Source organism: Protomyctophum parallelum (assembly GCF_964188405.1).
Source record: "Protomyctophum parallelum genome assembly, chromosome: 15".
Taxonomy (NCBI): Eukaryota; Metazoa; Chordata; class Actinopteri; order Myctophiformes; family Myctophidae; genus Protomyctophum; species Protomyctophum parallelum.
This window is the reverse complement of record NC_139710.1, coordinates 23,050,123-23,062,954: the sequence shown is the minus strand read 5'-3', so window position 1 is coordinate 23,062,954 and position 12,832 is coordinate 23,050,123. Positions and strand designations below refer to the sequence as shown.

The 12,832-nt window shown below is 47.0% G+C and overlaps 1 protein-coding gene across 2 annotated transcripts in view; it reads left to right on the top strand.

The window, feature by feature from the left end:
* LOC310872597 (A disintegrin and metalloproteinase with thrombospondin motifs 12-like) overlaps positions 1–12,832 on the top strand; it is a 51,939-nt gene that overhangs the window by 35,609 nt on the left and 3,498 nt on the right. For both annotated transcript variants that reach the window (XM_083784604.1, XM_083784605.1), the window contains 8 exons: positions 556–800; positions 2,428–2,569; positions 2,809–2,935; positions 3,961–4,171; positions 5,487–6,749; positions 7,637–7,792; positions 9,906–10,085; positions 11,784–11,930. In XM_083784604.1, coding sequence (XP_083640730.1) covers positions 556–800; positions 2,428–2,569; positions 2,809–2,935; positions 3,961–4,171; positions 5,487–6,749; positions 7,637–7,792; positions 9,906–10,085; positions 11,784–11,930 — 2,471 coding nt within the window. The remainder of the gene's footprint in view (positions 1–555; positions 801–2,427; positions 2,570–2,808; positions 2,936–3,960; positions 4,172–5,486; positions 6,750–7,636; positions 7,793–9,905; positions 10,086–11,783; positions 11,931–12,832) is intronic.

Sequence of the window (12,832 nt, the reverse complement as noted above, 5' to 3'; positions counted from 1 at the left end):
CAATCAGCCAGGGGAAGGCAACAGAGGGGCAAAGGTAGGGACGGCGGTCCAGGTGTGGTACGTCCTATAGGACAGGACGTGACAATATAAGGCTGCGAGCAATACATATAGGACAAGAGGTACCATAAGCCTTTATGAGAAGAATACAGATCAATGGAGGGGGGGTCTCTCTCATGGTCTCTCTCTCTCTGTCTGCACAGGTCTGTACTGTAGGCTACATTTCTCGTGTGCGACAGTTGACCGAACGAACCGATTCAATCCATTTTAATAGTGAAATATCAGATATTTAGTTGATAAAAAGAAAATCTGTTAGATATTTTTTTTCCCTCTTCTGATTCATTGATAAAATAAATAGAAAAAGATATTTAAATAAAACCCTGCTTGTCCTTGACAATTAACCTGCACGAGCAGGATTAAGTTGGTTAGAGGTTCTTAATGTCACCTTCGATAATTATTTTTGGTTAATTTCCCAGCCCTACTTTGACCCCCTCCATCTCTCTCCCTCTCTCTTTCTTTTTTTCTCTCTCTCTCTCTCTCTCTCTCTCTCTCCCTCAGGGTACGTGGACGTGGGCGTGATACCCGAAGGGGCGCGGGACATCCTGGTGCGGGAGGTGGAGGAGGCGGGTAACTTCCTGGCGCTCCGGAGCGTGCGCTCCGAGGACTACTTTCTCAACGGCAACTACATCATCCAGTGGAACGGAGAGTACGAGGCCGGCGAGACCACGTTCTACTACGAGCGCAGCGGCAACATGGAGAACCTCACCGCGCCCGGTCCCACCAGGGAACCTGTGATGATCCAGGTAGTACCGCGTGGAGCCAGTGTTGTTTTCGTCGACTAAAACTAAGACGAAAGATTTCCGTCGACTACCTATTTTCACTGACAAAAACAACTGGAAACTAAATGAAAACTAAGCTACGATGACTAAAACTAAGACTAAATATACTGACAATTTCGTCGACAAATACAAACTAGACTAAAATGAGATCCAGTATAAGTCATTTTACACTTGTTTGCATGCTGAAAATAGCTGATCTACAAGCTCACAACGCGTCGCGGGCTTGTAGATCGGCTATTTTCAGCAAATGTAAAAACACTCATTACGACGGCATCAAGACCCGCCAAAATAGATTTTAGTCGACTAAATCAACTGTAGATTTAGTCGACTAAAATCTTATGACATTTAGTCGACTAAAACTAGACTAACTAAGACATTCCAGGTGACTAAAATGTGACTAAAACTAAATGAAGTTTCAGTCCAAAGACTATGAATAAACTAAAATAGAAATTTGCTGCCAAAAACAACACTGGTACCGTGGAGCAGTGGACAACCAGAGTCGGCCCAGGCCGTAGCGTAACGGTCTGGGCACCGGACTGGTGATCCAGTCGCGGTGTGCCGCGGGTTCGACTCCCGGACCCGACACGGCCTTTACCGCATGTCATCCCCCCATCTCTCTCCCGTTTCCTGTCAGCCTACTTTCTATCCCTTAAAAAATCAATAAAAGGCGTAAGCCGCAAAAAAAATATCTTAAAAAAAAAAAAAACAGAGTCTACCGGAGGAAACACGTCCCTGACCTATAGACCCCCGCGATCGCCCATGTTTTTAACAATATTTTGTGCGAAAATGTGCAATTCTAATGACACAGGGGACGTCATTGGAAGGGAGGACTTTTAACTTATAAGCAATAACACAGTTGACACTAACCTCAAAACTATGCTTAACCCATTCAGGCCTGACGTCGAAAAAAAAAAAGAAAAAAGTTTTCTAAATCATGACAATTTTCGGAAAGATTTGAGGCACATTTTAACGATTTTTCAAAAATAGAGAGATAGACCTGCTATTTTTCAATAGCTAAATTATAACATAATGTTTAAAACACCAAAAGGGGTTCCCGCCCAAAATTGGTTAACCTTAAAAGACCACTTCACCACTTTTCAACCTATCTTCATATAATAGGTCCTCACTAATAATCATGAAAAAATGGTGCAATTTGTTTCTACTCGGTCTGTGTCTCATAGGAGGGCTGTGGGCAGTTCAGAAACCGTCTTCCAGTGACATCATCGATGGGGAATTCAAGCTAATAAAAAGTTGCAATGCGAAAATGGAAGCCATGGTTCTCACGATAATGAAAATCTAAATATTTTTGAAAAAAAATCTGCCTAATGATGATGTCACTGGAAGACGGTTTCTAAACTGACCACAGCCCTCCTATGAGACACAGACTGAGTAGAAAATAATCGTGCCATTTTTTCATGATTATTAGTGAGGACCTATTATATGAAGATAGGTTGAAAAGTGGTGAAGTGGTCCTTTAAGCTCAAAACCACGTCCACTTGGGCTAAACACTGGAGAGGGATATACATGCGACTAACGCACTCTAACATGATGTAAGAAATCTGTTGTTGTTGTTGTTGTTGTTGTTGTCCAGTTGCTGTATCAGGAGACAAACCCGGGCATAAATTTCGAGTACAGTGTCAAGAAGAGACGAAAGACAGGAAACGAGGTCATTGATCCTGTCTACCGCTGGAAATATGGGGCGTGGACGGGCTGCAGCTCCACCTGTGGCTTAGGTAGGTATTGCGGTCACATGAACCGTAGCGTCCCTATATTCCGGGGCATTTTCGCTGTGACATTCATTGCAATTACCAGATCTTCAAGCCCACACAAACCCATGCGTTGTGAGCTTGTATAGGTCGGTTATTTTCATTGAAGAGGGGAAAAAGGAGGGGACCAACTATGGGTCCCCGATCAGGGAAGTATAATGGTTTAAGTGGTAAAAGTGCTATTGTTGTTCTGTTCTTTGCTGCAGGTCAGCAGCACCAGCCCATACGCTGCTTTGAGATGGACGTAGGGGTTGTGGACGAGTCTCTGTGTGATCCGGAGATCCGGCCGGAAGACAAACACAGGAAGTGCAAGAACATGGAATGTCCAGCAAGGTATTTGATGAATACACCTAACCCATTCTGACCTGAGATCAGATTCATACGAGGTTTCCACTGGACACACACTGGTCTGATTAACCCATTCTGACCTGAGATCAGATTCTAAAAATGTCAGTCGTTCTTCGATTTCTCAAAAATAGCATACCTACAAGCTCGTATGAGCTTGTAGATCTGCTATTTTTCAATAGCTAAAGTATAACATGATGCTAATACCAAAATGGGTTCCCGTTCAGAATGGGTCATTATTGGAGTACACTATACAAAAAGGTTTGGACTAAAAAAAGTTGTAACGCAGAAAACTGTGGCCTGTATAGAATGATGTTACCATAGGTGTGTGTTGCTGTTTGATGACGTTGCATAGTAGTGGTCCTATAATGGGCAAAAGAGGTGGCTGACATGTGCCTGGATAATGCATTTTATATTAACTGTACAATATGTGAAGACTAAGATTGAGGTGCCAGTTTGTTGGTGCCAGCCAAATATTTAAACGGGTTAAAAAAGTTAAAAACGGCGTGCATATTGACACGTGAGATCATTGGCTCGACTAGAGGCTCACTCACACACGCCTCAGGAGCCTCGATGCCTCGCTGTCGGTGCGCCTGCACGCGTTGACCCGTTGTTTTTGCATAATTGTCAACTTTGCAACCACATTCCTGCTCGCTTCATGGTCTGACACCACGCTAGACAGGAACGCCCACACACGTCACATCCGGTTTTAGCCCGGGGTAAGGATTTTCTATGGCTGCCAATGCAACTTGGTCCAATCCTTAATCACATACGGACAAACATCTATGCCGATAATATCTAACTTGCGGAGGTAGCGTGCCTTGTCTCCACGGGCAACAGATCTTTCAACGTATGGCATTGCAAATACGTTTGATAATCGCTATACTCTCTCTCAATATTGTTTTGGAAATGCCGCAAAATTGCATTGCAGTGAACGAGAGCAAAATCACAACTTCCCCCGGGGGGGAAGTCTATTCTCCTGTCCTTGACCTTCTATTCCTTCCCCCCCTCAGATGGTGGGTGGGCGGCTGGCAGCAGTGCACGGCCACCTGTGGGTCCGACGGGGCGCGCAAGCGGACCGTGCTGTGTGTCCGCACTGTCGCCGGGGAGGAGAGAGTGCTGCACCCCGTGGACTGCAAACATCTCCTCAAGCCCAAACCCGTGGTTCCCTGCAACAGAGACGTGCCCTGTGGACAGGACTGGGCAGTCGGAAACTGGGAGGAGGCAAGTGTTTTTTCCTCTTGTTTCCATCTCATCCTCTGTGGCTGTTACATTTTCTATTGTTTGTATTGTCCCACGTTTATCCTTCGAGGTTCAAGATTATTCATTGGTTACATTCGCATAGATACTATACATTTGCAGGGAGTGAAATGCTTGAACTCTAGAGCTTATTAGCGTGTGTTTTCCCACCTGGATTGCCGTCGAGGTCTTCAGCTGAGATGGCCTGTGATTAGCTGAGACGGGGGGGAAGGGAGCACATGTTTTACTTTACACAAGATAATCAATTCTGTCCATCACCAGGCCATCTGCTGTTTGGCGCGGGCACTCACTCAAAAGCCTCAGGGCCTCGTTTTCGGCGCACCTGCCTTTGTTGTCAAGTTATTTAAAAACTAAGGCGTGCATTTGCTGTAAAACATTGCACATACCGGTATGCAGGATGTATAATGTTAAAGTACAAGTGAGAAACCAGTAAAAGTGAGAAAAACGGGGATCGCCACCCCAGTTCCCGGCGCCGCGTTTCGCCCCCAGACCCGGCCGCGACCTCCCGGGAGAAACGGGTGCTGATTCTACAAATGTCTTCTAAATCCTAACAGTTTTCTGATTTCTATGTCGGCGTTGCCCAGAATGATATGTATTTGGCCACCGAAAAACCCCACCTGAAAATATTTTGTTCCAGGGACCCCCAGAAGCAAAGATTTAAAAACGTTTGCTGTGAGAGCATAGACAGTATATTCAAAGATTTGCACACATTTTCTCACGATTTCTCAAAAATAGCAGATCTTCTACACGCTCGAAGCATGGCACAGAGCTTGTATAACTGAAGCATGGCACAGAGCTTGTATAACTGCTATTTTCCAATAGCTCCACTTTAAAATAATGGTTAAAGTGGTTAAAAGCGGCCCGGGCGGTTAGCTCAACCGTCTGGGCACCTTCGACTCCCGATCCCGGGTTCGACCCCCGATCCCGACGGCCTTTGCAGAAAAAGCCCTAAAAAAAAATATATATATATCTTAAAGTGGTTAAAAGCTAACGTGACGGCCCAGGCCGTAGCGTAACGGTCTGGGCACCGGACTGGTAATCCAGTCGCAGTGTGCCGCGGGTTCGACTCCCGGACCCGACACGGCCTTTACTGCATGTCATCCCCCCATCTCTCTCCCGTTTCCTGTCAGCCTACTGTCTGTCCCTTCAAAAATCAATAAAAGGCGTAAGCCGCAAAAAAAAAAAAAAAAAAAAAAAAGCTAACGTGACACAGATGCGTTCCAGGTCTTAGTGAGTTAAGATGCTATTTTGTGGACTGTGTTCTTTCATCCCTGTATAGTGTCCAGTGACATGTGGAGGCAGTGTCCGCTCACGGACCATCACTTGCACCCTGGCACCAAAAAGGACCTGCGACCTCTCAACCAAGCCACGCTCCAGGTCCCTGTGTGCTCTGCAGAGCTGCCCCAACTCCAACCTCCGCAGACGACCCGGCTCTCCCCCCAAATCCCGACGCGTCAACCCACCGAAGGTCCACTCCACCGGGCATCCCGTCACACAAACTCGGCACCCGGAGACGGCGACGACGACGACCACCACGGAGAAGCCGACGAGGAGCGGGGGAGCCACCACGACGGCCGCGTTCGTCCCCACCGCCATGTCCCGTGCGGCGACCCCCGGAGTCACGGACACGGACGACTACGAGTTCGACCTCGTCGTGAGAAGGAACGGCAGCTCCGGGCGAGGCGAGGACGAAGGTTCTCCTCCCCCGACTGAAACTGGCCCCGGCGGCGAGAGGGACGACCGCCACGAGATAAGTCCGGGACGGAAAGACATTGAAAAACGGCAGGAGGAGGAGGAGGAGGAGGAGGAGGAGGAGGCCGGGAGCACGGCAGACGTGCCGGTGTTGTACACCCCCGGCTATGACTACGTCGTGGAGGACAGGCCAGCGGAGGAGGAGGAGGAGGCCATTATCGACCTCGACGTTGGCACCACGGCAGCGTCGCTCAGGACCACCGCCACGCCGCTCGCCGCAGTGACCGCACACACCGTGCGGAAAAACCCGCGCACCACCGGAGTTCCCGCCACCACAACCACCACGTCACATACCAGCACCGCTACGCGGGCCGAGACCACTCGCCGCTCTCCCCCCACTCCCCCCACGCCTTACGTCCACCCATATCTCCGCTGGGTTCAGAGGCGACTCCGCACCACCCCCGCAGTGCCCACGGAGCCGGCGCCGCCGGGCACGTCCAAAGCTCCGCACAACAAAGCGACGCGAGCTCCGAACCTCCCGGTGAAAAGGGCAGCCGCCGCCGCCGCCACGGTGACGCCCCCCCAGTCCACTGCCGCCGTGAGGATTATTAAACTTAAGAAGCCCTCGGTCCCTCGCTCTAAGAAGAACCCCGGCCCCGCCCCCCGCTCCTCCAAAGGCTCCTCCCAGCGCTCCAAGAGCCTCGGCCGGAGGCGGGAGGAGCAGGACGGTCCCATAGCCGCCGCGGTCACCTCCTCCTCCACCGGTGGCTATAATAATGGCAACCTGGTGGCCGGAGGGACGGTCAGCATGGTGGGGCTCCTCCGCTGGGTCGCGGGGAACTGGAGCGAGGTGAGGTCCATATATCACCTGAGATCAGATTCTAAAAAATGTCATTCGCTCTTCGGATTTTCAAAAATAGCAGACCTACAAGCTCGTAGCGCGCGCTATGAGCTTGTAGATCTGCTATTTTTTCAATAGCTAAAGCGTGACATAATGCTATAACACCAAAAGATGGCTATCAGTCGGATAACTCACGATTTAGAATTGAGAACATTAGTACCGGTAGCTTCAGTCTCAGAACATTATATTTATAAAAAATGCACAAACTCAGGGCCGATTCATACTCCTATTTTAGAGCCGAATAAAAGTCGGTTTGGCGCTGTAGAGCCTACAATTTGACGTCATTTGAGGTTCGGGGGGGCGGGTACCGTCCTAAAGTCGGCTCTTCGGTGCTACTGAAAATTTCTGACGAGCCGAAATCATTTCGGCACTACAGCGCCGAAACAGCGGTAAAATAGGAGTATGAATCGGCCCTAAATACAAGTGAGGGAAAGCCGAGAGCCTACTGATGGTGCTGGGTGGGGAGCAAACAAAGCACATACAACATTCAGTGGCTCTGATCATGGCAACGGGAGACGTACAATAGACGTTATGCATAATGCATAACCAACATAACGTCTATGACTGAGGTGAGCACAACCATAGACCACCAATTTGGCCATGGGGCTTGATATTATACATCACATAAAAGTCACGTCGCTCGACGCTTGACACTAGTGCTCCACATGCTCGCAAAACCTCCTCGAGTCTGCCTGAACTATATAGCTCACAGCCTTTTGGTTTTTGGTGTGATTTGTTGAGATCCTTGCCTCAATTTGGCATTTTGTATAGCGTGTATGTGTATAATACGGTATGTCTGCGCTTCCCTCAAGATCAAAGCATCTGTCCCCCCATAGTGTTCCACGTCGTGCGGGATCGGTGCGGTGTGGAGGACCGTGGCGTGCAGCTCCCAGCGCGGCGCTGACGACTGTGCCAATCTGAAGAAGCCGGAACCCGCCCGGACCTGTCACCTACAGCCCTGCGCCTCCTGGCTCAGTAGCAACTGGAGCACGGTCAGTAAAAGCATCAGGTTCACCTACAGTACTACAGACAACTGGATTTGAGGGGTTATCACCTTTGCGTTGTTTTTCTTTTTCCCATTTTGAACCATTTTAAACCATTTGTGGGTCACAGACCATTTTCTTTGGGCCATGACTCGAGTAAAAAATCCCATTTCTTTTCCTACATTTAAAAAAACTATATTATAAAGATTTTCCCCTGTCCCAATTTCTTTTAATGAAACAGAAATTCCATAAATTAAAATAAATATATTAATAATATCTCCTTGGAAGCCATGCATCGAGATCCCGAGATTAATTGAATAATGCACAGGTAGCCAGATACGAGATCCAGAGATTTGATGAATTAGCCTTAATCCTTGATAAAAAAAATATTATTTACCTTATTTTAGCTTCATCGCTAGCCACCGCTAGCGTCCATGTAAGAAACAGCCAAAATCCCCACGTGCAAGCCGTCTTTAGTGACATTATGGCTCATAATGAGTTGAAGTACCATGATCGGAGACTATAAGTATGATTGAACCCTACAAACACTCCCGCGCACTCAGATCAGCCAACGCAGGGAGGCTGGAAGTACCCTCACTAAAAACGCCGGGACAACGCTCCACACGTCCCAAACTCTTCTCCCTTCTAGCTCCAAAACTGCACTTCCCATTGCAGTCAGAACTGCAGCATCACTCCCAATCTTCCGCCGTAGTCTGAAAACCCACCTTTTCAGACTCCATCATGGCCCATAGCACTTACCCCACCCCCTTAGATAGCATTTATGTAGACTTAGATAGCATTTGATACAGACTTATAGCATGTTATGTAGACAGCACTATAATTGCATTGTATGTAGTCATAGCACGTCATAGTACATATGTATAGCATAGTAGTATATATGTATAGTTTATATGTATAGTTTCATTATATAGATATTCCACTGTTACTTTCTTAGCTTATGCATGTTTCATGATAAATGCTTTTATGTGATTTATTCCCATGCTTTTTTGTTCTTGCTTAATGTAAGTCGCTCTGGATTAAGAGCGTCTGCTAAATGCCTAAATTGTAATAATAAAACATTAACTCGAGCTCCCGCTAAACAAAACAATGATCGGCTCGCTAGTATAGGCCTCTGTAGACCGCAGGGTATGAGTACTTTCAGTTCAGGCACAACAACCTAGACAACAAGAGCTCTTCTTCTCTGCTCATAGTAAGTAGCCTTGCCGAGCCATGAGGCCCATAGGGCAGGAGCCTATTTCCTGTTTCTGTAGCGTGAGGCAGCTTGATGTACAAGTACACCCCCTGGACATGACGCTATAGTATGTCGCAGGGACTTACCCCCCATCCAACCCTTGATGCTGAGTGTCAAGCAGGGAGGCACTGGGTCCCATTTGTAGTCTTTGGTATGACCTAGCCGGGGATTGAACCCCGACCTCCCAGTCTCAGGGAGGTCTAACCACAAGGCCACTGAGATGGTCTCATGCTGCACATTTACCGCCACCCTATGGGAATGGACGTCCAAAGAGTTCACCTGAAATCTATGGGCCTTATGTCATAATGTGGGCGAGAGATCCCCGGCCAGCCCATAATAAAATTATACAGTGTGTTCTCAACACAATAGAGGGTACTCGCATGACATCATCATCATACCCGGAGATTATGCAGGAACGCCTAATGAGTTGGGGGGGAGAAAAAAAATACTTTTTGGCCTTGACATCTGATTACGTTAAACTCACTTTGCCACTTTATGGACGCACGTACCGTCTATTGAACGACATACGCTCTGTCGAACAACGATTCAGGAAGGAGCATTGGACGCTCCTTCGGCCCTCATATACTGTTCGTGTTTGGACAGCTGTGCAGTGCAACCGCCGTCGTTCCGACTGTGTACGCCGTGTCTTTCTCAAGCGCAAACCCCATTGCAATGGCGGTTGGTTGAGCGAGGGGAGAGAGAGAGAGGAGAAAAAAGAAATTCTCATTTCCCCATCGGGATCTCTCCAGCCCAGGCCAGGGATTTGAGTTGGCTAGCCTCCCGGGTGCACAAAAAGCAAGCTTTTTCTAACCCCCCCCCCCCAGGCTCGGTAACTTCTTCTCATCTCCTGTATTCTGTTGTTCTCTGCAGTGTTCAGAGGATTGCACCGTGGTGGGCCGGAGGCAGCGTGACGTCCAGTGTATTGACTCCCAGAGCAGCCGTCCCCTCAGGCCGTTCCACTGCCGGGCCCTGTCTTCACCCAGACCGTCCAGCACCATGTCCTGTCCCTCCAGAACCTGTATGGCCTGGAACACGTCGCCCTGGGGACAGGTGGGGGGGAGGTGCACTTTAAACCCATTCTCTGACCTGAGATCAGAGATCAGAAAAAATGTCTTCTACCTCCTGAGAGTTTTCTGAAAAAGCTATGTTTCTGTGTCGGTGGTTCCTTCGAATTTTCAAAAATAGCAGACCTACAAGCTCGTAGCACGCCACTCGGTGGCGCCTTAGAGTATATATATTTATAGAGAAGGCACCCAGAGGAAATCTTGAGGCGAAATGGACATAGTGGCCGAATGAAGGTATTGCAGCCTGGCCCCAAACACATGAACGCGCTGTCCGTTGACTATCATTGTACACGTTCACGACGGATGACGCTCGTGCGCGTTCAACGGCAGCGCGTTCATGTGTTTGGGGCCACTCACCATTGCAATCCGTCCCAGAATGCACTCTGTTCCTACCCGGAAGGAGGAGTGAATCCGCCTCATGCGCTTTTGAGCAACTCAATGCAAGTGGATGGGAGGAGAACTCGGGTGTCTTCTCTATAGATATATATACTCTATGGGTGGCGCGCTATGAGCTTGTAGATCTGCTATTTTTCAATAGCTAAACTATAGCATAATGCTAACACCAAAAGGTGTTTAGTTTGCCGAGTATGAGCTGGGCATTTAACCGAGAATATATAAAAACCTATATTTAGAAGTACTAATCTAGGTTAATGGAATAATGGAGAGGAAGGATTATTTTGTTCTTTCTTCGTTCTAATAGCTTTTTAATAATCGACTAAATAGAATTGATTAGTCTGATAAACAGCGTAATCCAGTATTATATACTTCTTTGTACAATGGCGGTGTACAAAACTAGTGAATATAGCAGATCTACAAACTCACAATGCGTTGCAATGTGGCACATTGTGGGATTCTAGATCTGCTATGGTCGCCATTTAAAAAAAAAAGAAAATCTTCACTAATCATAATTAAGGCAAAAGTTTTGAAATAGGCTACTTGTGATGTCGATATATAGCCCAGCACTACTGCTGAGATTGTGCACAAAATAATATATTTTGCTATAGGCGACCACAAATGTTTTGATTTGAAGAATCTTCACTCTTGTTGCTCTCATGTCTTGACATACTGAGTTACTGTACATGTTCCACATTGTTGCTCTCTCTAGTGCAATGGTTCTCCAACGTTTACATTTCAAGGTCTCCCCTTAACTCTGGGGTTCCCTTTGTACACTGTCAGAGTTACAGACGATTTTAGACCCCCTTGAAGGAACTATATAGCCAGAGAGTCCCCTGGAATCCACTTTTGAGAAGCGCTGCTCTGGTGGAGTCTGAAAACCCACCTTTTCAGACTCCATCATGGCCCATAGCACTTACCCTACCCCCTTAGATAGCATTTCTGTAGACTTAGATAGCATTTGATACAGATATAGATATTTGATATAGGATGTAGACAGCACTATAATTGCATTGTATGTAGTCATAGCACGTCATAGTACATATGTATAGCATAGTAGTATATATGTATAGTTTATATGTATAGTTTCATTATATAGATATTCCACTGTTACTTTCTTAGCTTACGCATGTTTCATGATAAATGCATTTTATGTGATGTATTCCCATGCTTTTTTGTTCTTGCTTAATGTAAATCGCTCTGGATTAAGAGCGTCTGCTAAATGCCTAAATTGTAAATTGTGAGTGAACTGAATCCTCACACGGTGCCCTATCTATGTTGACTTCCTCAGTGCTCGGGCATCTGCGGTGAAGGAATCCGAGAGCGCCTGGTGTTCTGCCCGGAGCCCCAGCGCTGCAGCTCCCCACTGAGGCCAAACAGCGTCGAGTCCTGCAGGCTAAAGCCCTGCTCTCACTGGGACCCCCAGGACTGGGAGGAGGTGAGGTGGTTGGGGGGATCATCCAGTGTCATCGTGGGTGTGACACCACGATGACACCGGAGGTTTTTAACCCATTTTGACCCGAGATCAGATCCTAAAAATGTCTTCTACATCCAGACAGTTTTCTGAAAAAGCTGTCAGTGGTTGTCAGTAGCTCTTCGATTTTTCAAAAATAGCAGACCTACAAGCTCGTAGCGCGCCATTCGGTGGCGCGCTATGAGCTTGTAGATCTGCTGTTTTTCAATAGCTAAAGCATAACATAATGCACTGTCTGTGTACTCACATTTTCAGTAATATTGGAAATGGCAGATCTACGAGCTCACAACCTGCTGCATCGCATCATGATGATGTGAGCTTGCATATCTGCTATTTTCACTGGATTGATGAAATTAGGTTACGGTAATTCATAATGTACTTTCCCCCCCCTCCTAGAAATGTAGTGGAGTCCAATGTACAATATTATTGTCTTATTGTGTAGTGTGGAGTGGAGTGAAAGTATCCAAGAATACAAACACTCAAGTAAAGTACTGACTCTCAAAAAAATGTACTTGAGCAGAGTACCACAGTAAATGTACTTTGTAACTGTGCCCCGTGCATTGATGGAAGTGGACTAAATTGAGTGTGTGTGTGTGTGTGTGTGTGTGTGTGTGTGTGTGTGTGTGTTAGCCTGGTTAATAAACCAGACCGAATCAGCCGTGCGTGCGTGCGTGCGTGCGTGCGTATGTGCCTAGCCTAGCCCCTTAGATAGCACTTTATGTAGACTTAGATAGTATTTTAGACAGACTTATAGCTCATTACGTAGACAGCACTAGAATTGCATTTCATGTAGTCATAGCACTTTATAGTACACGTGTATATTGTATAATATAATATATAATATAGTATAGTATGTATAGTTTACA